At 41.8% G+C, this 25865-nt stretch overlaps 1 protein-coding gene across 2 annotated transcripts in view; it reads left to right on the forward strand.

Moving 5' to 3' along the window:
• SLC9A2 (solute carrier family 9 member A2) overlaps positions 1 to 25865 on the forward strand; it is a 50047-nt gene that overhangs the window by 4938 nt on the left and 19244 nt on the right. For both annotated transcript variants that reach the window (XM_075917393.1, XM_075917394.1), the window contains exons 2-7: positions 6357 to 6820; positions 10198 to 10448; positions 20346 to 20563; positions 22511 to 22713; positions 23573 to 23662; positions 25220 to 25290. In XM_075917393.1, the coding sequence (XP_075773508.1) occupies positions 6357 to 6820; positions 10198 to 10448; positions 20346 to 20563; positions 22511 to 22713; positions 23573 to 23662; positions 25220 to 25290 (1297 nt within the window). The remainder of the gene's footprint in view (positions 1 to 6356; positions 6821 to 10197; positions 10449 to 20345; positions 20564 to 22510; positions 22714 to 23572; positions 23663 to 25219; positions 25291 to 25865) is intronic.

The following is a 25865-nucleotide window of genomic DNA, read 5'->3' on the forward strand; positions in this document are numbered from 1 at the left end:
TTAAACCAAAATTTAGATGTAATTTAGTTGTAATAAAAGATCTTGCAGAAGTTAAGGACAATGGACATATTTCTATGATTTTGTAAAAATTTGAATGATATAATTTAAAAAATGTAAATTTTCTGGTGGACTGTTTGCAAACCAAATTTTGCAGTACTTTGCTAATGCTTGAGATTGCAGAAGATGAAAAGACTAGTTTAATTTTATTTTCTAAGATGAATGCAATTCAAAAATAAACTGCATACATTGGGAGAAGTAAATAATACAATTTCAATTTTAATAATCTAAAGTATTGTCAGTAATACAGAGCATTTGTTTATTAAAAATGCAGTAAACAATAAGCCCATTTCAAAAATTACTCCTGTGCATAGGATATGATTAGACTTTATAACCTCTTATTGGTCATGAACAAAGCTTTAAGACTCTGAAGGCCAATTACATTTTAATATTGTATTATTACTAGAGCAGGTCAGAATATTTTTGACTAAATGTAGTGTTGTCAAAATATGCAGTTCTGTTGAAACCAAAATATGATTCAGAGAACATGTTGATCTTACCAGTGTTTTCATTTAGAAGGCTTCAAAGGTCCTAGTGGCTTCTGGTCACTAGAGATCAGAGGGTATGTCTACACTACAAAGTTAGTTCGAACTAACGGACGTTAGTTCGAACTAACTTTCATAGGCGCTACACTAGCGCTCCGTTAGTTCGAATTTAATTCGAACTAACGGAGCACTTAGTTCGAACTAGGAAAACCTCATTTTACGAGGATTAAGCCTAGTTCAAACTAGCTAGTTCGAATTAAGGGGTGTGTAGCCCCTTAATTCGAACTAGTGGGAGGCTAGCCCTCCCCAGGTTTCCCTGGTGGCCACTCTGGCCAACACCAGGGAAACTCTTCTGCCCTCCTCCCAGCCCCGGAGCCCTTAAAGGGGCACGGGCTGGCTACAGTGTTTGTGCCAGTTGCAAGCCTGCCAGCGCCCAGCCAGCAGACCCTGCACCTGGCACGGATCGAGTCACCCACCCGATGCCCCCCAGCCCTCCCCCTCTTCCCTGGACCAGGCTGGTGGCTCCCGGGAGCTTGCCCGGGACCGCAAGAGGCGGGCACCCGCCTGGGCTAGTGCGGACATCGTGGACCTCGTCCACGATCTCCGCACTAGGCACAGGAAAGTGGCCAGCTAGGGCAGGAGAGCTGCCAGCCTGGCCACCCAGGAGCAGGTGTGCAAGAGAATCAAGGGGGTCCAGTGAGACCCCCGACCCTGAGCCCTGAGCTTACAATGGCCGTCCTGGGTCAGACCAAAGGTCCATGTAGCCCAGTAGCAAGTCTGCCAACAGTGGCCAACCCTAGGGACCCTGGAGGGGATTTACCAAAGACAGTGACCAAGCCATTTGTCTCGTGCCATCCCTCTCCAGCCTTCCACAAACTTTGGGCAGGGACACCACTCCTACCCTCTGGCTAATACCACTCCATGGACCCAACTTCCATGACTTGATCTCACTTCCCTTTCAACTCTGTTCTAGTTCTAGCCTTCACAGCCTCCTGCAGCAAGGAGTTCCACAGGTTGACTCTGCTTTGTGAAGAACAACTTTCTGTTACTAGTTTGAAGCCTGCTACCCATTCCTTTCCTTTGGTGTCCTCTAGTCCTTCTCTTATGGGAACTAATGAAGAACTTTTCTGTATGCACCCTCTCCACCCAACTCCTGCTTTTAGAGACCTCTATCCTGTCCCCCCTCCGTCTCCTCTTTTCTAAGCTGAAAAGTCCCAGTCTCTTTAGCTTCTCTTCATATGGGACCTGTTCCCAACCCCTGATCATTTTAGTTGCCCTCCCCTTTCCCCACCTCTCTCTTCCCCTCTCTCACCTCCTTTTCCCAGTCTCCCCCAGTTTTGTTCAATAAAGACAGATTCCATTTTGGAAGACATGTTATCTTTATTTTGTACATCAAGAAGAGGGGCTAGGGAAGGGTAAGTGGAAGGAGGTGAGGGAGGAATGGGGCACGAGCCCCCGATGGGGAGGACTGGGCTGGCTCTGCGGGCTTCTGGGGGTGGAAGCTCTCCTGCAGCCCCCCAGTTGCCTCCTCTTCCCAGATGGCAGCCTGCGGCAAGTGCAGCCGGGCTGATGGCCGAGTGGTGTGATGTGCCCAGTGTGGGTAGTCCGGGCACTCCAAGCCAGGACTGCTTTGCAAGTGGGGCACCCCTGAGAACTGTCTGTCCGGGGTGGGAGTCGGGACCCTTTAAGCACAGCCCTCGGCTAGCCTGAGACAGCATCTCCATGGTTTAAGTCCTCCTCTGATGCCCTGCTGACACTGCTTCCGGCCATCCTTAAGCCCGGTTCAGGGTCCACTTAATGTGGACATGCTAGTTCGAATTAGCAAAACGCTAATTTGAACTAGATTTTTAGTCTGGATCCGTTAGTTCGAATTAGCTTTGTTCGAATTTACTAATTCGAACTAAGTTAGTTCGAATTAACATTGTAGTGTAGACATACCCAGAGAGAGTAAGAGAGCACAGAATCCAAAACCTGAGATTTCAAAATAAAAAAAATGGACATTTTGACAGAGTGCTGTTTCCCAAAAGGTTTTGGGTTTGCTCCAATGAAGAATGAAAACAATGGCCTTTTTCAAAATGATTTCTTAAAACTATTTTACCAAAATGTTTCAATTTGTGTGAACAATTCCATGCCTAAAATAATCATTTTTTAAATAAAATGTTATTGAAATAATTTTCATAAGTTTTAATTGAGAGCTTGTTTCAATAAGGCATTTGATGATTTTTCTGATAAATATTTTGAACAATTCCTGAAAAAAATTCATGAGACACTAAAAAACAAAACAGAAAAATATGTACACTTTGAATTCTTGGCCATGAAAACGTCAACATTTTAGGGTGTTTTATTTTTTGGAAAATAGCTTTTCATTCCCTACTAGCTTTATTTTGTATTAAAAGTAAATACTGGGTTGGACTTAATGGATAAAATTTCCAAGTGTGGGCCAGAAAAAATGTGAGAATGACTCTGTGGTCAGTGCACTCACCTGGTTCAAGTTGCAGTCTCGGATCCAATGAATATTTATGTATTTTATACAAAGTGGGTCTATCATGTGAGTGGCTTAAGACCTGGCCTGTGCAGTTATTCTCACAGTCTAAACTACATGCCTCTGGCGACAGGAGGCATAAGGGATCTGTCGAAAAAGGCTTTCTTTCTTGACAGATCCCCCCTAGACTGCTGCTTTTTGCCGACAAAGTGCTGAGTCGGCAAAACGCAGTGGCCATTTTTATGCCAATTAGGTGCAGGATATTTAAATCCCTGCTTCATTTGAACTGTCGACCTGCCTAATCTGCATCCTTCTGCCAACAGAGGGATACAGTCCAGACATACCCACAGGCAGGGATAGACAGGGGAATGCTTAGTTTGACAGTTTAGGTATGTCTACACTTGAACACTATTTCGAAATAACTAACACTATTCTGAAATAACTTAGTCCGCATCTACATAGCAGGCAGTTATTTTGAATAGTGTCAAAATACTGTCAAACTGGAGGACTTCTTACTCCGACTCCTGTAACATTCACTGTATGAGGAATAAGGAAATTCCAAGAAAGAGTGCTCTATTTTGAAAGAAGTACTGTGTAGACGCAGCCAACCATGTAGAGAAAATTTTGCAGGTTCAGGGCCCACCTTGAACACCAATGTATTTCCTTGTCAACCGATCCCTGTCTAGACTGCCGCTTTTTGCCGGCAAATTGCCGCATTGGCAAAAAGCGGCGGACATTTTTATTCTAATGAAGCACAGGATATTTAAATCCCCGCTTCATTAGCAATTTTGATATGTCTTAATTTACATACCTCTGGCGACAGAGGGATGTAGTCTAGACATACCCAGTGAGTTTCACAGCTTATCAACATTCACTCAGGTTCTTATTTTTAATTTTTTTTAAAAAAATCTAAAATTACTTGAGAGATATATATTTTGGACGGCAAACTTTCTATATTGGTGCCCTGAAACAGAAAAAATAATTACGCTTGTGGCCTTTTTGTTTAAAAATGTCTTCAATAGAAAAGGTCCCTTATGCCTCATAAAACGAGGTTTACAGGATCAGCCGACAAAGGCTTTCTTTGTCGGCCGATCCCGTCTTGACAGGCCCTTTTTGGTGACAAACTGCTGACTCAGCAAAATGTGGTGGCCATTTTTATTCAAATGAAGCACGGGAGATTTAAATTCCCGCTTCATTTGCAATGTCGGTATGTCTAATTCACATCCCTCTGGTGACGGAGGAATGTACTCTAGACATACTCTTATTGTTTACAGTTTTTTTTCTGTTTGCTTTTTACATGAGAAATTCACACTTTTGGGCCTGTCTAGATGCAAAATTAGGGTTGTTTGACATGCAAATAAATCTAAGTGCACTGAGGAATTCTTCCTACACAGTACCCAAATCCACACAGACAGTTAGTGTGCAGCATGCTGACACGACATAAATGTACACCTCAGCCTGCCACGCCCTAATTGTTCATCTACACAAGCCCTTTGGCTACCCTGGAAGACTCTATGATGGCCAGAGACCTAGTGAAATACGATGCCATGAGATACAAAAGATCAAAAGCTGGAAACTGAGGCCTGGTGTACACAAAGTTTTTGTAGCAAAGTAAATTATTTTTGTTTGTGGGTATAAGTTTTTCTGAAATGGTTAAATCAGTACCATGTATAATATAGAAGCAGTGATGTCAGTAAAAAGGTGCCTAAAGCTTAGTGTACATTAGGAAATTAGGTTGGTAATTGCTATGTTGCTCTGGGCTGTGAAAAATCCATATGGCATGTGATGCAGTTAAACTGACCTAATCCCTCATGGAGACAGTGTCAGGCTGATGGGAGAATTCGCCTGTTAACCTAGCTGCTGCCTCTCAGGAAGGTGGAGTATCTACGATGATGGAGAACCTCTTCTGTCAGCCTAGATAGCAGCCTTCATTGAAGTCACTAGAAAAATGTAGACAAGCCCTTATACTGGTAGGCTACGTCTACATTGCGCTCTCTTGCGCAAGAAGATACGCAAATGAGGCGTGGCAATGAATATCGCTGCATGTCATTTGCATACCTAATGAGTCACCATTTTGCACAATGGGCTTATTTTGATATGCATTTTTGTGCAATGGGCAGAACGGTTCTTGCACAAGAGGGGGTTTTTGCACAAGAAGGAGCAGTGCAGACTGCTCCTTCTTGCACAAAAGGCCCTTGCACAAAATGGCAGCTCATTAGGTATGCAAATGAGGCACAGCGATAGTCATTGCCATGCCTCATTTGCATATCTTCTTGCACAAGAGAACACAATGTAGACACAATGTGTAGCCCCACAGTTTATTTCCATTCCTATATGGGAATAGCAATACCCACTATCAGACTCTTTATCCCTGTAGAGCTATATCACAGTAGAGGGATTGTGCTGGTTTAACTGTATTAGTACAGTGAAACTGGTACAAGTTGAATGTGTAGACAGTTCAAAGCTGGGAAAGGATTTAGTATCAGAATGTTTAAAGATTGCATGTATGTTAACAACCATTTAACTTCAATGCCTAAAGAACATTCACAGGATGTATTTGTTAAAGGGTTAACATATCTATCCCTTGAGGTACCACTGAGAGAGGCTATAGAAAGATCCCTGAGTCCCTAGTGGATACTCCAGCAAAGCCAAGTTTGATCAGATCAGACTTGATATTCTTGATATTTTCTATGGAAAAATGAAACAGAAAAAAAACCCATTTGTGTGGAGAAAACCTTTTTCATTGTCTAAACAGAATGAGTAACACATTTTAATTTGAAGTGTTACAGGATCACTAAAGCCCTAATGATGTTAATTACCTTCTGTAATAGGTATGGAAATTTAGGTCCCCACTGAAAATCTTTCCCAAGAATTTGCCTATTTGTTTGTACAGCAGATAGCATACTGGATGTTCAATAGAATTGTGAAATAATGAGGCATAAGGCACAGATGTTAAAAATTGAATGAAAAACATCGTGTCTTTTTGCCTACTATGAGAACTGTTTGCACAACCGTGATAAATTTCTGCACATATGTTGTTAGATCTCTTACTATTCATTTGCATGTGTATTTACTGTAGTTTTATGGCCTGTATTTGCCTGGTGAGTGCATGGGTAGGGAGATGGCTATTAAATCTAAATATCTACCAAACAAGGCTATTAATCTTTCTCCATCTCTTGCTGCACAATGAGATTATGTGTTTGTCTTCTGTTTCTCTGAACTTGTCTTTGAAGTAAAAATACAGTTAGTATAAAGAACAAATATCATGATTTGCTTTTAGATTTTGGAAAAGTAATTATTTTATTTTCTTGTGGTTTGAACTCCCCTTGAAGGCTTTCATCTCTATTACAAGTTGCCCTCAGTTGTGCCTGAGAGTTGCCTCCTTATTCTGGTTGGATTACTACTGGGTGGAATTATTTTTGGAGCTGAGGAAAAGTCCCCACCTGTAATGAAGAGCGATGTTTTTTTCTTGTATCTTCTTCCACCAATTGTACTCGATGCTGGATATTTCATGCCCACTCGTCTTTTCTTTGAGAACTTTGGTACTATATTCTGGTATGCAGTAGTGGGCACACTCTGGAATTCTGTCGGCATTGGACTTTCCCTGTTTGGAATTTGCCAGATTGAAATATTTGGCTTGACTGATATCACTTTGCTGCAGAGTCTGCTCTTTGGCAGCTTAATTTCAGCGGTGGATCCTGTGGCCGTGCTGGCTGTTTTTGAAAATATTCATGTCAATGAACAGCTCTACATCCTAGTGTTCGGAGAGTCTCTGTTGAATGATGCTATAACTGTGGTAAGTTACTATATAAATCACTAGCAGACTTACCCAGCATTGTCCAGATTGTTCAGGGTAGGGGTCTGGTGGTGTGGGGGGTGTAGTAGTCAGGAAAAGGTCTTGGAGATGTGTGTGGGGTAGGGTTGCCAGATGGTTTAACAAAAAATACTGAACACACCCTGTCCCTAAAAAAAACAAAACAAAAAACAAACAAAAAAAAACCACACACCTGGAAAAAATTCTGTTGAGCAAAAACAAAAAAACAAAAAAAGGAGGGGGGAGACCAAAGTTGTTGAGCAACTGTTTCTGTGTGTGTTTTTTTTTTTTTTACTGGACTGGGGACCCGAAGAACGGACAGTCCAGGCAAAAATTGGATACCTGGCAACCCTAGTGGGGGGAGTGCAGGAGGTTGGGGGTGAAAGGGGTGTGAGAGTGAGCGGGGGGTGAAGAGGGTCTCAGGAGGTCCAATCTGACATGGGCCTTTTCTCTCCCCCCAATACCCATCCTGGCTGCCAGGGGAATTTTCTCTCATCCAATCCTCCCTCTGGCCGCCAGGGATGTTTTCTCTCCCCCGGCCCCTCCCCTGGCAGCCAGAAGCCTTTTTTCTCCCTGTGCCTCTGGCACTGTGGCCAAAGGCCAGGATGAGGGAAAAGGTTTTGGGACGGGGGTCTACTTACCAGTATGCTGGCAGGCAAGATGGCAGAGCCACAGCCCTGCTGGCTACTTCCTTGGTGGTGCAACTGCCCCCAGTGGCAACTCTACAGGATAGTTTTCCCCTGTGGGTTCGCTGTCCCAAGTGGCTAATCTCACTATCATATCCCTCCAAACAGCAGCCCCTCCCTTTGCATGTTATGGAAAACAGTCCTTTCCTCAGGGGTTCTGATTGTCCTGGCACAGCCAAACTCTGACTTGCCTTAAGTTAGGAGAAGAGGAAGCTGCCTACCAAATTTGGTGATCCTAGCTCTTACCATGTAGGAGGAGTTCTTGGACAAATGGACTCGCAGACAGATGCACTGTAACATATATATAAATTATTGTTGCTACTACTTGACTGCATAGCACCATCATCCTATACAACTTTCTTGTCACTATCTGCTAAGAGCGAAAGCCAGTTTATGCAAGTCTTTATTTACTCTAGAACGCATGCTAATGTTAAAGGAAGGATTATAAATATTTCATAGATTTTAATATCTGAACTCTTCAGGTATTTATTATTGAATTCTATCAGATTTTTAATAAAAATTCAGTGATTTTCCAGGGATGGAGAAATGTCTGTGAGGAAAAGGTAGAAAAGAAAGGTGATCAGCATGGATTCCTGTGGATATTTACCGAAAGAGTGCAAATCACTGGGAGACTGCAAGGACAGTTTCCAATTAGTGCTAATTTGATGTGGGCACCAACTTATTTCTCACAGGACACCAAACAGCCATTAGATGACTAATCATTAACTAACCAAACTTGATTTCTTTATGTTGACCTGGAGATGAAAGTCTGAAGAGCCCAATAGCCTTTCCGTCCCTGCAGAGCCATACACTTCTCCATGTATAAATCTGTTGTCACTGTGTCTAAAAGATTACTGACATTTATCCTTACCTGGCCTTATCTCCACTGAAATCCTTATCCAGGCATAAATAATCTCCTGTCATCATCCCTGTAATGTCCTGTTTTATGGTCAATGTAAATCTGGCTTTTCACACGTTAAGCGGAAACATCTCTCTTTTTTTCTCCGTCACTGGCTTCCTATTCATATCCCAGGTAAATGAAAAATTGTCTTTCTTATTTTAAAACTTTTAAAAGATTTTCTCAGTCTATCTCACTGATCTCATATCCCTCACCCCATTCATCAGCCATTTTCTTCTCCTTCCTATAATACTTATAGTTGAGACATTATTTTTTCACTTATACTTACTTCTTAATCTACCTCCTTCAAGTGACTGAATCATACCCTCTCTTTAAAGCTTGTCTTAAATCTTAACTTTTTTGTTAGCTTATACCTGAAACTCTCTATTATGCCTGTGATGGTGCTGTGTATTAGGTTTGATCAAATACAATACTGCAAAAACAAGGCAGGCAAATATTAATTCCAATTCCAAATGGCTGTTTGGTTCAGACATGTCTATGCTTGTCTTTATTTATACTTAACAATCATTCATGCAAAGGTGTTTCTGTTTGCACGAATATTTGGGGAATGTCTTTTCTTCATATTTATATGGAGCCTTCTCACTATGTAATTGTTTTCAACAAAAACAACATTGAAATATCAGTTTTCAGCTCGAACAGCATCTAACCTAAACACAATTGAGCATGCTGTGCTAAAACACCCACTGTTTTTGAGGCTTGAAATCTGTGTGCCATGATCAAAATGACAGTGACTCCCACCCACCACTCTGTACCTACACTGCAGAGGTAGTGTTATACCTCAGCTGCAGATAGTTGATGCAGTCTTCATGTTTGCCTCCCTGCTTCTAAAGACATAGAGATCTTGACCCTGTGATACGGGATGTGATATGTGTCTCATTCAGCAGAGGAGCTGACCATGCTTACAACTTCACTTTTTGAAGTCTCTTTTGACGTGTCCGGTTAGACTTTTTTAGAAGTTGTGTGAGCTTCTATTTTTATCCAGAAATGTTCTAGAATCATAATACCTGCAGTAAATGGGAGTTTATATTCAGTTCAGTTCCACTTCTGAGGCAGTGTTTAAAGACATCCGAACAATTGTTAGAAGGCCCAGTAGCTTGGCATTGGGCCTACTCATGGCTTCTGGTTGTGATTTTGCACAGAGTTAATAAGCTGATTCTATTTAAAATGTAACCCAGGTGATCACATTGCCCAATGTTCTAAACAAAACTTGGCAGGAAGGAGAGGGATAGTGGCCATTTAGGGTTTGCTCTGTCACAGTTCAGCTGAGAAGATATGTTTTCAGACCTGTTGTCCTGCAACCTCACATGTCTAATGAAATTACTTGATTTTATTAGTGATGATAAAAATTGTTCTTTTCTTTTTTTTTCTCTTCATTTTGTGACTAAGGCAGGGAAATTATGAAGTTAGGAAGTCTGAAAGTGATTGGCAGCATAGAAGGGACACGGGAATTTGCATCAGTCAGGAGAACTTGATTTTATTCTTGGCATTGCCAATGACCTGCTGAGTGACTTTGAGTCAGTTTGCCTTTCTGTACCTCAGTGTCCACAATCTGCAAAATAGGTACAGTAAATTGATATTTAATCCCCTTTATGAAGTACTTTGAGAGAGAGAGATTATTAAGTAGTTAGCATATTTTAAGTGAACACAAGGTAAAGACAAAAATGAAAAGTTTTCCATTAGAATGCAGGACTACAGTGACTCGGAGAGGAATTGGGAAGGCTTCTGAAAAGTAATGTGCTTTCTTTTCTCCATAGGTCCTGTACAATTTGTTCAAGACTTTCTGCCAGATGCACACAATTGAGACCATTGACATATTTGCTGGAATCGCTAAATTCTTTGTAGTGGGGATCGGTGGAGTGTTGATTGGAATCTTTTTGGGATTTGTGGCAGCATTTACAACCCGCTTCACCCACAAAATCCGAGTGATTGAGCCACTTTTTGTCTTCCTCTATAGTTACCTGTCATACATAACAGCTGAAATGTTTAACCTCTCAGGCATTATGGCGTAAGTACATGAAAAAGATACTTGGAAGTAGCAATGCAAAACCAGTCCTCAATGCGGGATAGATTCTGTAGAAAGTACTTCACAATGAGTACTCAGTTGTTTAAGTACTGTTCAGTGGAGATAATGCTATTCCATTAATGTTAAATGAAAAAAATACTATCATTTAGGGATGTTAATGGTTAACTTTACTGGGTGATGCGTACCGATTACTGGTTACCCGGCAATCTGGCTTGGTTGAAGCAGCTCCTCACATGCCCACGGTGTGGCACAGTGGCCTCGGCCTAGCCAAAGAAGCCCCCTGCCTGCCATGGGGTGCAACAGGCCCGACCTAGTCTGAGCAACCCCCACCTGTGGCAGGCCCAGGCCGCTTCACTGCACTGCGGGGAGGAGGGGTGTTCCCGGTGGGCCAGCCCCACCATACTGAGGGCTGGGGGCACTCCAATATGGTTAGGCTCAACTCCAGTCTAGTCAGAGCAGCTCCTGCTGGTGGGAGGAAGCCACTATAGACTTACCAGGTCCCCCACCCACTCCAATTTAAGTGGTTAACTGGTTAAAAGTAACATTTAATCGGTTAACTGATTAAATGGGATGTTACATTTCGACTCCCATTTACTAAATTGGGAGTAAGAATTTCAGTATCTTGCCCTAAAATGATCTTATAATAACACTTAATCTTTGCTTTGTGGGGCTAGATTTACAATAAAATTTAGGTTTGACTCTGAAGGTCTATCTGTGCTCCATGTCCGCTAACGTGGGCTTGTGGGACTCTGGCTGTGGGGCAATAAAATTGTTGTGTAGCTGTTCAGGCTCAGGGTGGAGCCCAGGATCTGAGACCTTCCCTCCTTGGTCTTCAGCTGAGCTCCAACATCTGCACTGCAGTTTTAAAGCCTGGCAGCCTGAGCCGCACAACGTGGGCCAGCTCTGGCCATGATTTGGGTCTTTATTGCAGTGTAGCTGTATCTAGAGTGTAGAAGTGCCTGCTTTTCTGTTCCTAGAAAATCACTAGAATTCTCCACACCAGAGTCTGGTACAATGACTCGCTCCCCGGAGAATGAGAAGTGCCTCAGAATGAGATTCACAAAAGCCAAGCCCAAAGTGGCACCTCACGTGAACTAGCCAATGACAGATGCCAAACTAAGAAGGGTGTATAGATTGCAGCTCTGGAAACTGGTAATCTCTGGTCTGGCGACTTCCATGGTCCAGCAGGACCATGAATGCTCTTGGACCAGAGAGCCCTGGAGCCTAATGGCAGGAGGGCTAGCAGTCCAGCGGGGGCAGCAGGGCCAGAGGAGCCCCACAGCAGTGCTGGGCCAGGGACCAGAGAATTTCGGCAGCCCACAGCAGTGCGGAGCTGGGGGCTGAGGAATTCCAGGTGCCCACAGCAACGTGGGGTTGGGGGCTGAAGAAGCCCAGGAGCCTGTGGCAGTGCCGGGTTGGGGGTCAGAGAATCTTGGCTGCCTGTGGCAAGAGCCGGAGAACCCCGACAGCCAGGAGCAACGCGGTGTTGGGGGCCGGGGAAGCCTGGTTGCCTGCATCAGTGCAGGGCTGGGGAAATCTGGCTGCATGCGGCACTGTGGGCCAAGGCCGGAGAACCCCGGCCGCCAAAGGCAGCCTGGGGCCGGGGCTGGTGGCAGCAGAGGGGGGAAGAAGGTAGAGGGGACCAGAGGCAGGAGCCAGCTGGTTCGTGGTTTGTGGCAGAGGACACCTCCCCTGGACTGGCAAATTCTGTCATTTGGGACCCAGTCAGGTCCCAACCATGCTGGACCAGGGAGGTCCAACCTGTACTAAACTCTGTCCCTCCCTTAAAGATAGGTGTCAGTTTTTAGAGCAGCACCTCCTCTTCTTTAGTGGCAAGCCTTCTTTTGGCATAAAATGCCTACTTTGTTTTTGCAATAAAATAAAAGGGGATGGGCTTCCTCATGGCATTTAGCCCAGTAGTTAGGGTTGTCATCTGTGATATGGTTCCAAGTCTTCTCTTTCCCTACGGGAGTGAAGGAGTTTGTACTGCCTCTCCAATGAGGGCTGTAACCTGTTGACTCTGGGATAGTCTCAGGCGGGGCTGTCTCATTTGGTCCTTTTGAAGCTGTTCCACTGTGACTAACCCATTCAAAAAGCCACTGGAGCAAGGGAGCTAGACCCTGGGTCACCCATCCACCAGGTCAGTTTTTTCATTGAGAGTCATTTTCAAGCTTGTTCTCTCTCTTCTCTCTCTCCCTGGCCCTATGACTTTTAAAATTGCTTATTCATAATGGCACAGCTTCAGGAGGAGAGAATGAAAGGATCCCCTCTCTACCTCAGAATATTGTACTCCCTTATGGCTAGGACATTCTCCTCAGTGGTGATAGAGCCCATCAAATAGAGGGAACTTACACCAGATATCTGACAGCTGGGTGATAATAAGTTATGAGAGATTGTCCTTCCCCTTTTCTTCATCCCACCCTCTTCGCCCCCTACCACTGCCTTGTGTAAGTTTGTCTATAAATGCCCACTCTGGTAGGTGAACTCTGCATGTGATTACTGAATATGGCTGCATGGGTGAGTTAAGTGAAGGAATGTCTTTCTTTCTCCAGCTCATGAATTGTTCTGCAGCTTAAGTGTCCAAATACCTGGCGTGGGGCTCCAGTGCACATATAGAAACATGGTCACCTAGGGGACTTGTACAGCAAACTGTTAGCCACTGAACTTTTTAAATGCCTACAGGGCTTGGAGATAACTGAGCAGAGGTTTTGTGAATCCTAGGAGGCCTGTTTTGGGGATGTAGAGACCTATAGTGGCAGTTGGGATCCTCAGTTGTTTTTGAATCTACCTGTTGGGATGTGGGCGTGTGTGTGTGTATATATAAATATATATATAATATTCTTCTGTTAGTTCTAAGTTAAAAGTATTATTGTGCTCCACTAAAGCACTTCAATAAGAAGGGTTAAGTCATCCTTTCAGTACTGCGTAAAATGACCCGTAATGACCTCCATTTTAGAAAAGACTATCATGACTTCAACTAAATTAAACCAGTTTATTGTGATTCCAAGCAATATTGTGTAAAGAACAATCTTCTTTAAGTATTGCTTTGTTCTAGTAGCAAACATGAGGCAGTGAGATTTTAGAAGTGATAACATTTTATGAAGCTTAAAACTTACTACTTAGTATCTCTAATACTTGGTGAAATTTTTGTCACTGTTAGAACATTTTCTACCATCTGATTGAAGAAAAAATTGTTTATTAAATATCATGGTTGTGGCAATTTTTTTCCAGGGCTAAGAAGCAGTTAAATGGGGGGAGGGGGGGAAGGGGCAGGAACAGCCCAAATTATTTAAGTACTATAAACATAGAAATATTCTCCATACCCCAAAAAAGAAGAGAAAGAAGTAAGGGATATCCTAGTGAAAGTAAGGATGTGAAAGGTGCATCGGTTTCTTTCTCAGATATGAATCTAAATAAAGTAACATATAAATCTAATTTGACCCAGTTCTGAAATGAACCATCTCTTCCACTGGTTGCTATTCATAGCATTTGTTTGGTTTCCAGTTTCCTCCTGTTCTTAGTCAAATGTCATTGGCAGCATATGATCATGTACTTAAAGGGCTTCCAAATCAAAAAGGGGAGTGAAGCATTATATTAAAAAGCCATAGTGTTTTGCATGAAAGTGCTGAACTGGACATTGTGAGCCTAATATAAAATTAATCGCACTTCATGTCTCCTAATGGGACAAGCACATAGGTGCCAAATAATAGTGAAAGTGTACAGCTGTATGGATGAATACTCAATACTGTTACAGCCGTAGTGTCAACATGTGATTGGCCTCTGCATGGGTATGAAAGACGGAGGAAGTGCTAGGTAGTATTATTAATATTTGATATTCTAACATGACCACAATATATTTATACTGAATGTGTTTTATTCTAAACTAGCAGAAATATCCGGCATTGCCCAGGGAAAATATAGTAAAAGGTGTGATGAATGAACTATGTCAATGATATTAACAGAGCATTTTTTATTGGAAATACTTTTCTCATATATTATTTTAAGAAATTAACATAGCTAAGTACTTTTTCTGGTATCATAGGGAAAGGATCTCGTAGTTGCAGTTTATTTGACACACTTAACAGAAGAGTCCAGCAAATGCCTATGAGCAGGTGCTACTAAAAGCTAATTAGTGGCTCAGGTGGGGCTCTGGGGGTCCAATTGGGGCTCTGGGGAAACCGATTTAGAGATATAACCAATCCAGTGATTTAAGTTAGGAAATCAGTAGTATCCGTGCAAAATGTTGTGTTTCTATTATCAGGCGCTACTAAAAGCTAATTATCAGTGGGCCTAATTGGGGCTCTGGGGGAACTGGGGAAACCAATTTCGAGATCTAACCAAGCCAGTTATTTAAGTTAGGAAATCAGTAGTATCCATGCAAAATGTGGTGTTTCTAGCTCTTACCATTTCGGAGATCTTTCGGGACAAACAAACAAACAAACTTTCAGAAATATTTATAAGAAGATTTGTTTCATACTTATAATAGTTTACACGTGTTAATTATTATAAAATATTTTACTCCTTGCTACAATGTGCCATCTCCACAATACTATGCTTGGTCATTTCTGGAATAGAGTAATAACGATTATGTATCGCCTGTCCTGTGGGCCTACGTGGAGAGTATACTCCCTTCTCCCCTTTGTTTTTCTGTGATGTCTATTTGGGCCTTTTGGTTTTGGATAGGGTAAGTGGACACTGCATTTATTCTTCCTCTCTCTCCATTGTGCATATGGGCAGAGAGCCTCCATGGGTAGTGCAGCTATACATTGCCCTGTGCACAGGGCAAAAAGTAAAAGCATATTGTACCTCTTAATTTAATAAAGCACCAAAAGCACATGATGTATGGCATTGAAATAAAAATTGTAATAGCAGGTCCAGGGTTTCCTCTGCCACCTCTTCAGTCATTTTGAACAGTAAAAACTAGAAGGCTGTGGGTTCACTCCCACAATAGGACTTGAGCTCTTAGTGAGAGGTGACACATCAGTGCAGTACTTGTAGAAGACAGCATTGTGGGATGTCTCATCATTTCTAGAAGACTTTAAACCCCAGCCACTTTTGTCAATGTCCAGTGGCCAGACAGAAGTTATGACATTAAAACTGTCTTATAATGTATTATTTAAAAACCCAGAGTTTTCTCTGTTTTGAAAAGGAGGTTGAAAGTGGTGTTTACTCTCTCATTAAGGTAAAAGTCTTGGATCCTTACACTTTGGGAAAAGGTTGTTGATTTGTCTGAAACATACATGATAGTTGCATGTGCCAGAGATGACAGAATAGTGAATTGCTGTATCAATGGAAGTGGAAGACTGTGCACATTGTACTCACAACATGCTGCCTCAAAGATTAATTTTAATTATTTTCAAAGAAATTCTCTCCCTCCACTGCCAGTATGTTTTCATGCATCCATTTAATAGAATGAAAGAAACACTGGAAAGAAACATATTGAAGTTATGGCATTGGTAGATTACTGGAAAGAAAAATGCAGTATTATTAAACAAATAATACCTCTTGACCCTGTCTCCTCATCTGTGTGCAACTTGGAAATTGATTGCGGCCAGAGGAAAGGAGGGAAAACAGGTGTTAATGCCTTTTCCTTTTAACCGAAATATCCCATGCAACATACTTGTCATAGGGACAAGTGACAGACATTTATAACTCCTGGCCAGATGACTCATCAAAAACTGCTGGAATGGACTAATCATCTCCTAAATAGCCTCTATCAGAGTGTTCTCTTCAGGAGAGGAAATTATTATGCTGTAATTAGAGCTGGGCCTGAATCAAAGCCATGAACTCGATTAATAACGTAGCAGTGAAGCTGAACTTTTCAGTTTGTTCCCACCTCAAATTATAGTACTGTACTACATTTTCTATTTGTAATTTTTATAAGGACTGTGAAACAGCAGAACTATTAATATGTGTTCCTTTCTTTTTTGTAACAATGATTGAACAGGCTAAAAGAAATATGCACTGAAACTACAGTTAAGTTTAGTAGGTCAGAGAAACTTGAGGACTGAGTCCAGAGCTCTAGTTTATTACAGCCACAACAGAAACTGCACTGTTTGTACAAGTAGACTTGCATTATGCAGAAACACAAAATACAGTTTGATTGTAATCAGCCCTTTATTCTTTTGCTGATTTTAAAACAGCAGAGTCACCAATCAGAGAGCAAATAATGCAGGAATTACATGTAAGTTGCATGTGAACAGAAAGTACAAAAAATGAAGAGAATACCTACGTTTCCCACTCACAGATTACGTTGGCAATATTGGTCTCCACTGGAAAGAAAACATTAAAATAAATATTTGTACTTTTCACCTTTTAGAAGCTTGATAGCCATCTTGTAATTTCATTTTCCAAATGAGGAAACTAGTACAGTATAGGATATTTTTGTTCAAATAAAAGTAACGACTCTAAAGCAATATCAAATGCAATATTGCACATTGACTGATAGAAGCATATTCACCATGTGACGATTAATGAAGATTTATAGCAGTTATCAGCCTGGGTATATCACCGAATTAAACCAGTTACTGGATTCCCTAAGTGAAAGTAATATTGTATTGAAAAAAATGAAGATGCTGTCCCTTTAAATGTTAGTGGTTAAAAATATGAGATGTTTTAAGTTACAGGTTGCAGAGGGACAAATTAATCTGGTGACAGATTCTTATAAGCCATCCTCACACAGATTCTCAATTAGCTCAGGATCCAAAAACAAACTGCTCCCAGAATTAGCTGACTCACCCTGGAGCAGTCAGGTTTTCCTGCAGGTCTGTAATCATGATAAGAATTAAGTTTAAGAGGGTAATAAATAGAATCTAACATTTAAGTTCCTTTCCTATGAGAGTCCTATGTGAGTACTATGTGAAGTTCAGGCTTCCCAGGTGAAATGCTACATTGGTTAGACAAAGTGCCAGCTCTCAAAGTACATATAGCCCTCAAGGCCTCACTGTGACATTCATTAAATGGCACCTTGGGAAAAGTAAACCCTTAAAGGAGAGAGCCCTGCAAAGCATACGAAAAACATTCGATATATGACCTGTGAAAATAAACCAGCTGATAGAACATATGGAAAGCAAAATAAAATAAATAGGGTGTTTTCTGCAGTGGGATTTTAGTCACAAATGTAGCTGTACCAGTGAAAAAAATTACTGGTCACATAGGGTATGTCTACACTACAGCGCTAATTCAAACTAACTTAGTTCGAATTAGTTAATTCGAACTAAGCTAATTCGAACTAACGGATCCAGACTAAAAAACTAGTTCGAATTAGCGTTTTGCTAATTCGAACTAGCATGTCCACATTAAGTGGACCCTGAACCGGGGTTAAGGATGGCCGGAAGCAGTGCTGGCAGGGCATCAGATGAGGACTTAGAGCGTGGAGCTGCTGCCTCAGGTTAGCTGAGGGCTGTGCTTAAAGGGACCCGACCCCCACCCTGGACAGACAGTTCTCAGGGGTGCCCCGCTTGCAAAGCAGTCCTGGCTTGGCTTGCCCGGAGTACCCACACTGGGCACATCATAGCACTCGGCCATCAGCCCGGCTGCACTTGCCGCAGGCTGCCATCTGGGAAGAGGAGGCAATTGGGGGGCTGCAGGAGAGCTTCCACCCCCAGAAGCCCGCAGAGCCAGCCCAGTCCTCCCCATCGGGGGCTCGTACCCCATTCCTCCCTCACCTCCTTCCACTTACCCCTTCTTAGACCCCCTTCCTGATGTACTAAATAAAGGACAATTGTGTTCAAAAATAGAATCTGTCTTTATTGAACAAAACTGGGGGAGACTGGGAAAAGGAGGTGGGAGAGGGGAAGAGAGAGGGTGGGAGAGGGGAGGGCAACTACAATGATGAGCGGTTTGGAATAGGTCCCATATAAAGAGAGGCTAAAGAGACTGGGACTTTTCAGCTTAGAAAAGAGGAGATGGAGGGGGGATATGATAAAGGTCTATAAAAGCATGAGTGGGGTGGAGAGGGTGCATACAGAAAAGTTCATCATTAGTTCCCATAAGAGAAGGACTAGAGGACACCAAAGGAAAGGAATGGGTAGCAGGCTTCAAACTAGTAACAGAAAGTTGTTCTTCACAAAGCAAAGAGTCAACCTGTGGAACTCGTTGCTGCAGGATGCTGTGAAGGCTAGAACTAGAACAGAGTTTAAAGAGAAGTGAGATAAAGTGATGGAGGTTGGGTCCATAGAGTGGTATTAGCCAGGGGGTAGGAGTGGTGTCCCTGCCCAAAGTTTGGCAGGCTGGAGAGGGATGGCACGAGACAAATGGCTTGGTCACTGTCTTCGGTCCATCCCCTCCAGGGTTCCTAGGGTTGGCCGCTGTCGGCAGACAGGCTACTGGGCTAGATGGACCTTTGGTCTGACCCAGTACGGCCATTGTAAGCTCAGGGCTCAGGGTCGGGGGTCTCAGTGGACCACCTTGATTTTCATGCACACCTGCTCCTGGGTGGCCAGGCTGGCAGCTCTCCTGCCCTAGACGGCCACTTTCCTGTGCCTAATGCGGAGGTCGTGGACGAGGTCCACGATGTCCGCACTAGCCCAGGCGGGTGCCCGCCTCTTGCGGTCCCGGGCAAACTCCCGGGAGCCGCCAGCCTGGTCCCGGGAAGAGGGGGAGGGCTGGGGGGCATCGGGTGGGTGGCTCGAGCCGTGCCAGGTGCAGGGTCTGCTGGCTGGATGCTGGCAGGCTTGCACCTGGCATGGGCACCGTAGCCAGCCTGTGCCCCTTTAAGGGGGCCGGGGCCGGGAAGGGGGCAATAGAGTTTCTCTGGTGTTGGCCAGAGTGGCCACCAGGGAAAGCTGAGGAGGGCTAGCCTCCCACTAGTTCGAATTAAGGGGCTACACACCCCTTAATTCGAACTAGTAAGTTTGAACTAGGCTTAGTCCTCGTAGAATGAGGTTTACCTAGTTTGAACTAAGCGCTCCGCTAGTTCTAATTAAGTTTGAACTAGTGGAGCACTTGTGTAGCGCCTATCAAAGTTACTTCGAACTAACGTTCATTAGTTCGAATTAACTTTGTAATGTAGACATACCCATAGTTTTTAATGGTGCAGCACAATTAGTACAACTGCAGGTTACTGTGGCTTAACTGCAGGACCCTAACTCCCATTAAGAACAGAAATCAAAGTGTCACACCTTCAAAGGCCCATTGACTTTCAGTGAAATGTAGGCTTTTGAGTGCCTATGTTACTTCTGAAAATGCAAGTTAAGTACCTAAATCACTAAGACATTGTTTTTTATCCATGGAATCTCTTTCCTATTCAGAGTCAGTCAATGAACAGAAATAGATCAATATATTGCATTATGACCATTGTGGTCAAGGACATAGAAATACTTGCTATCAGAAGACATGGAAGGAATAAAGAAGAAATATGGATGTTGTTCTTTAATAGAGATAAACTGTTCGGTCCTTAGTCCTTGCGAGTCTGTTTTAGGAAGGCTTGCTTCCTCTCTCATCTGCTGAATGATTGTACTGAGCATCTCAATTTCAGTCACCCATGCTGGCAATGTACATATGCTGAAGGGTAGGTGTGTTGTCTTGCTTTGTTTTTTTTGAAGGGGCTGTTCTGAGAGCTCAGCATAGACTCCTGAGCAACCCTACAGAAGGTCTTTCATTTTGTCTGTGTGGGGCAGCCTGTGAGAGAAGGTCCTTTCCACTGACACTTCTTCAGAAAACACACCACTCTGAAAAAACTCCCTCCTCTATAAATACATCAATACATATATTTTTTAAAATAGATCATTGAGAGTATTCATTATGCTTTTAATTCAAGTTCTGGCCAGTATGGAAGGGAACACTTCCTCCCTGAATATTTCAACAGTGGTCTCTTTAGATGAGTGGATTTTAAAAAAAATTAACTAATCACCTAAATGTTAATGTTTCACTTTGCAGGATAACAGCTTGTGCCATGACCATGAATAAGTATGTGGAGGAGAATGTTTCCCAGAAGTCCTACACAACCATAAAGTATTTCATGAAGATGCTGAGCAGTGTCAGCGAGACCCTGATCTTTATTTTCATGGGAGTGTCCACAGTTGGAAAAAACCATGAATGGAATTGGGCCTTTGTTAGCTTCACTCTCCTCTTCTGTTTGATCTGGCGGGCCCTGGGTAAGACAGTCTTGATATCCAGCTGTGTACTTGAGCATTCTTCACAAAAGGAATGTATATCTTTTGTGGCACAAGAGGAATGTATATCTCAGATGCAGTAATAGCTGATCTGAATAAGATAGGGGAAGGTTGAATATCTGCTTATGCTGGATATTGGAGACTAATAGCTTCTTCCCTTGCTATTGGCTGGTGACCTCAGACCAGAGCTCTCGGGATTGCTAAAGCTGAGTTTCAGTAGCTCACAAAATAGTCTCCATACTTTTAGGTGTCCTTTATTTCAAAGAGATTAGTTTTCTTTCCAAACATTACTTTGAGCCTCAGTCCTGTGATTATGAAATGGGTGGGAGTCCACTCATTACTGAAACTAAAATATCATAGTTGTCATAAACACATTGGTTTAAAAATAAACAAAATATGAAAGAAAAATTCTCAAAATTATGCAGTGCCACAAAAGAAAACCAAAAAGACTTAGCATTTCTTATGTTTATCCAAGTCAGTCATTGTCAGAAATATCTAATAGCATTAAAATGGGGGATACCATAGTTAAATTCCTGTTTACTGTCTTGTATTATTCTTAAACCAGAAAAGAAGAATGTGTCTTATTATCTCACCTGTCAAGAGCTATCCTAGGCCACAGATCTGCCGAGTTTTAGGTACCTACATCACTTGAATACCCCAATTGACTTCATCATTTTTGCCAGTAAAGTTAAACATTGATGATACTATGGCTACATCTAGACTGCACTGCTTTTTCGGATACCTGGAAAAGCAATGCTGGGTCCAAGGAACGTGTTCGCTTTTTTGGACAAATTTTCAAAAAAGTGGATGCACTCTTTTGCCATCCTTGTAAACCTCATTTTATGAAGAATAACGGATGTGTTGAAAGAGCACTTTTTTCCGAAATTTGGCGCCGTGTAGATGTGCCAAATTTTGGAAAAGTTTCTTTCTACAGTAAAGCAGAAAAAGATACGTAATTTGCATACCGCAAATTGCGTTTCGTTTTCCGACTTACCCTTGCAGCGTAGACGTAGCCTAAGTGTTTCCAGGATTTGAACCCATGTGTATGGAAGACAATGGGTCACATTTTCCAAAGTGTCTAAGTCCCAGCTTTGAGGTAATTTACACACTTACGGTCAGGTTTACAAAAATGTTTAGGTACCTAAAGATGCGGATCATTGTCTAATGGGATTTTCAAAATGTCTTAGTGATTTAGGATTAGATTCACAAAGGGAGTTAGGTGCCTACCTGCCACTTTAGACCCCTGAATCTCAGAATCAGACCCCAATGGGTTTCACAGCTCTACCCCGCTCGCCCCACTCAGCTGCCTCCAAACCCACTCAGCTATACAATTTGTGTAGATTTCAAACTCACCCAGTGCCTAGAATGTATTTTTAAAATTCTGTAGGCACCTATGTTTTCCACCTTGGCACATGTGCAGTGCAGCCTCGCTCTACGTGTCTGGATGCCTAAACTCCAGAGCAGTGCAAGAACCAGAGTATAAGCTTCCTTCCACCTAACTCACCTGTGGGTACAATCTGGTAGGTGTGCTTAAAGTCTGCTTACTGGGTCAGGCCTCACACAAAACAGGGGAGAAGAGGAAGAGGAGAAGCTCTCTCATAACCTTTAGTCCACTATTTAGGGTACTCCATCTGAGATGTGGGAGATGTCCAGTCTAAGTCCCCTCTGTTCTTGAGAGGAGAAGGTATTTGAACAGGGATCCTCTGCCTCTTGGCCGAGTGCTAGTCTAATCCTCTGGCTGTGGAGTAAAAATCTCTCAGTCTGGTAAACTGACATTTCCTTTCTTAAAAGAAACCAAACCAAACCAAACCAAACCAAACCAAACCAAAGAACAACAAGCAAACTGTGTGTCATAAACAATAAGCAATGCTGAGGATTTCCATACCACCTTAGCTTTCCCTTTGACAATTGTCTTCATCGTTTCTTCAGGTGTTTTTGTTTTGACTCAGATCATTAACATGTTCCGGACAATTCCTCTAACTTTTAAGGACCAATTCATTATTGCCTATGGAGGTCTCCGAGGAGCCATCTGTTTTTCTTTAGTATTTTTGCTTCCTGTTGCTGTGATCCCCAGAAAGAAATTGTTCATTACTGCTACTATTGTGGTGATATTCTTTACCGTTTTCATTCAGGTGAGAACTCTCCTCCTGTCACGTTTTGTTTCCCAGATGTTTTGTGAAGAAGCATTTGAGAAGAAACTTAAAACATTTAATCTACCTGAATGAGCCTTTTTCAGAGGGTTTTGTCATAGTAGCATAGCTAATAATTCAGTGTAGCCAGAACCTAAGAAGCAAAGGTGTACCAGGTATTTATTAACAATTTATAATACTTTTAATATTTATTAATATTTAATATTTAATATTTATTTCCTTCAGAAATAAATATTAAAAGCCAACATAGCATGTTGGGCAACCCAGAAGTTTGTGCCTGCTCTCAACATATCTAACTGAGACTAAAATCTCACTAGATTTTCCACAGTCACCTACTCCTACATATTAATTTCCATATTATTACTTAGTTTCTTGAATTTTAATTTCTAAAACAGTAGCTGACAGAAAATGTAGCAAATCTGTGGTTTGAATTATGAATGATGTGCTTCTGGTTTCATAAGCTGATTGTTATCTCTGAAATTCTTGAAAACCTTTTATTGGAAAAAATGATTGCCATTAGCAAGTGACATGTCACTAATAGGATTTGTCAGATGAATACATCCGTTTTTATGGACATCAATTGTTTGCCAGAGATTCCCTTTGTACTAATAAGACTATATTATGGGAGGGAACACATTGCCAACTAAATGCAACACTTGCTAATAATGGGTGAATTCATATTTGAAACTAGACAATGCTATGAAAAGCCATAAAGGCCTCCAGGTTGGTTGTTACAGTTTTGACAGAAATAAGAGGTTATTGGCTGAAATATATTTCTCTATTCCTTTATATCTATGAATAAACAATATATATATATATATATTTGCTATTTTCTATACAGGGAATAACAATTCGTCCACTGGTGGAGTTTCTTGACGTTAAAAGATCAAATAAGAAGCAGCCAGCTGTCAGTGAAGAAATTTACAATCGGGTATGCCATAGCTTTAGCATTCACGGGTGAAATAGTGACTCTATCAAAGGCAATGACAAAACTCCCATTGACTTCTGTATGGCCAGATTTTATCTGAAATGTGATGTAACAAGATATTTGGATTTAATTCTACAAACTATCTTTTTTATATATACACTTTGGATTGTTCATTGTTGATCTGCTATGCTAAAATTACATTCCTTTACTCTTTGGATATGAATTTTCTGCAATTTTAGGACTAATCTACACTAGAACTGTGTTACCTTTTTAACTAAACTGATTTTAAATTCAACTAGTGAAACTTGTGCAAACCTTAAGGTAGACTCATTTAAACTTTACATTGATTTCTCTGTTATTCTAAGGTAACATTTACACTGCAGCGCTATTTACCCCAAAATAGCCATTCCACGTATTTTGAGTTGGCCTATTCAAAATATAACAGACTCGCTGTTCCAACATCCCTGTAAACTTCATTCCACAAGGAGTAAGGGACGTTTCAGAATAGCAATTTATTTTGAAATAAGTGCTGTGTAGACAACACCAAATAAGCTATTTCGAAATTAATGTCAAATAAGCTATACAATTTGTGTAGTTCAAATTGGATAGCTTATTTTGAGCTCCAGGTGCAGTGTAGATGCACCCTAAGTGACATACTCCTACTGTTAAATGACTAATTATATTTGTGAATCCCATCTTGGGTGCATCACAATTTGTAACATATTTGCCTACTGAACTCCTCTGAGCAGTAGGGAAGTGCTATTATTCCCATTTTATAGATGGGAAACAAAAGCACAGATTGATGAAGGCTCAGATCCTAAAAGGGTTTTCAGGCCTCTAACTCTGGTTGATTTTCAGGCTTCTGCACTTATGAGTCTAAATGTCTTTGAGATCTAAGGCTGATGATACGTCTCCATTGCATCCGGGAGCAAACCACCAAGCCCAAGTCCACACAGACCTATGTGAGCAAGGCTCGTCTCAATATGCTAAAAATAGCCATGTTGCTGTTCACACTGGAGTTCATGATCTTAAGCTCCTTCCACTCTCCGGTACAAAATCACAGGTTACAACAACAAAGCAATGTCTGTAGAGCTATTTTTATGCACACTAGCATGAGCCTCACAAACACAAATCTGTGCACCTGGATTGTGAGGCTTGCTCCTTGTTGCAGTGTGGACATACCTTAAGTGATTTACCCCAAGGTTACACAAGGAGTTTGTGGTTGCATAGGATATTGATGTCAGGTCTCCTGAGTTGTAGGCTAATGCCTGAATCCCTTCACAATCCTTCCACTCAACTTAAAGCAATTTAAATACTGACTAAACTGGTTTAAATGCATCTGTTGACCTTTCCAACCTTGTGGTTCTATGATTCTACTTTACAGATTTGCATTGGTTCAATTTGATGGATTTTTCAATTGATTGAGTTAAACTAGTGTAACTTTTCTAATACAGACAAGATCTTAGTAATTTAACTAGGCTAGCACTAAAGCGTCATATCTAAGAGCAAGCTGAATTATGTTCATAAGAATTCATAATGAATTTTTATGTTTGCCTTTAGTTCTTTGATCACGTGAAGACTGGAATTGAAGACGTATGTGGGCACTGGGGTCACAACTTTTGGAAAGACAAGTAAGAATGTTATTTAAAACTCTTTGCTGTAGAGGAGAGACCTAGTTGGCTGAGTGGAAGAGCTGGCTCAGAACAGCAAAATCAGCCAGTTGGGTGGTGGATTTATACCTTGGGGTTGTACTCAAGAGTGTGTTTGGTTTGGTTTAGCATGCCCGGGTTGCAGAGTGAGATGAAATAGTTTTACAAAACCACAAGAAAACAGAACAAAAAACTATAGCAGGCTAAAAACCCAGCCCTATGACCCTTGTCTATAGAATTCCATCATCTCAAACCATTCATTCTCCATTTCTGGTTTTTGCAATGTTTGCTATATGCATTTAGAGAGTTTGTGTAAACCTGTAGCCCAGAGCCTCCTTTGCTATTCCAGCGTGTACAGCTTTGTAATGGTGAAACATGGGGTTATTTCTTTGATTGGTGGGAACCAATTAGAATCCATTGGATCATATCACAGAAAGACTCAGGAAATGGGTGACTTTGAGGTTCTTGAAAGAGTTGTATATTAGACCAGCAGGTTGTTGCATGGTTCTTTATGGTTTTATTTTAAACTTAGTAAGGAGAAGAAAGATCAAGTTCAG

The sequence above is a fragment of the Pelodiscus sinensis genome, chromosome 1, assembly GCF_049634645.1.
Source record: "Pelodiscus sinensis isolate JC-2024 chromosome 1, ASM4963464v1, whole genome shotgun sequence".
NCBI lineage: Eukaryota > Metazoa > Chordata > Testudines > Trionychidae > Pelodiscus > Pelodiscus sinensis.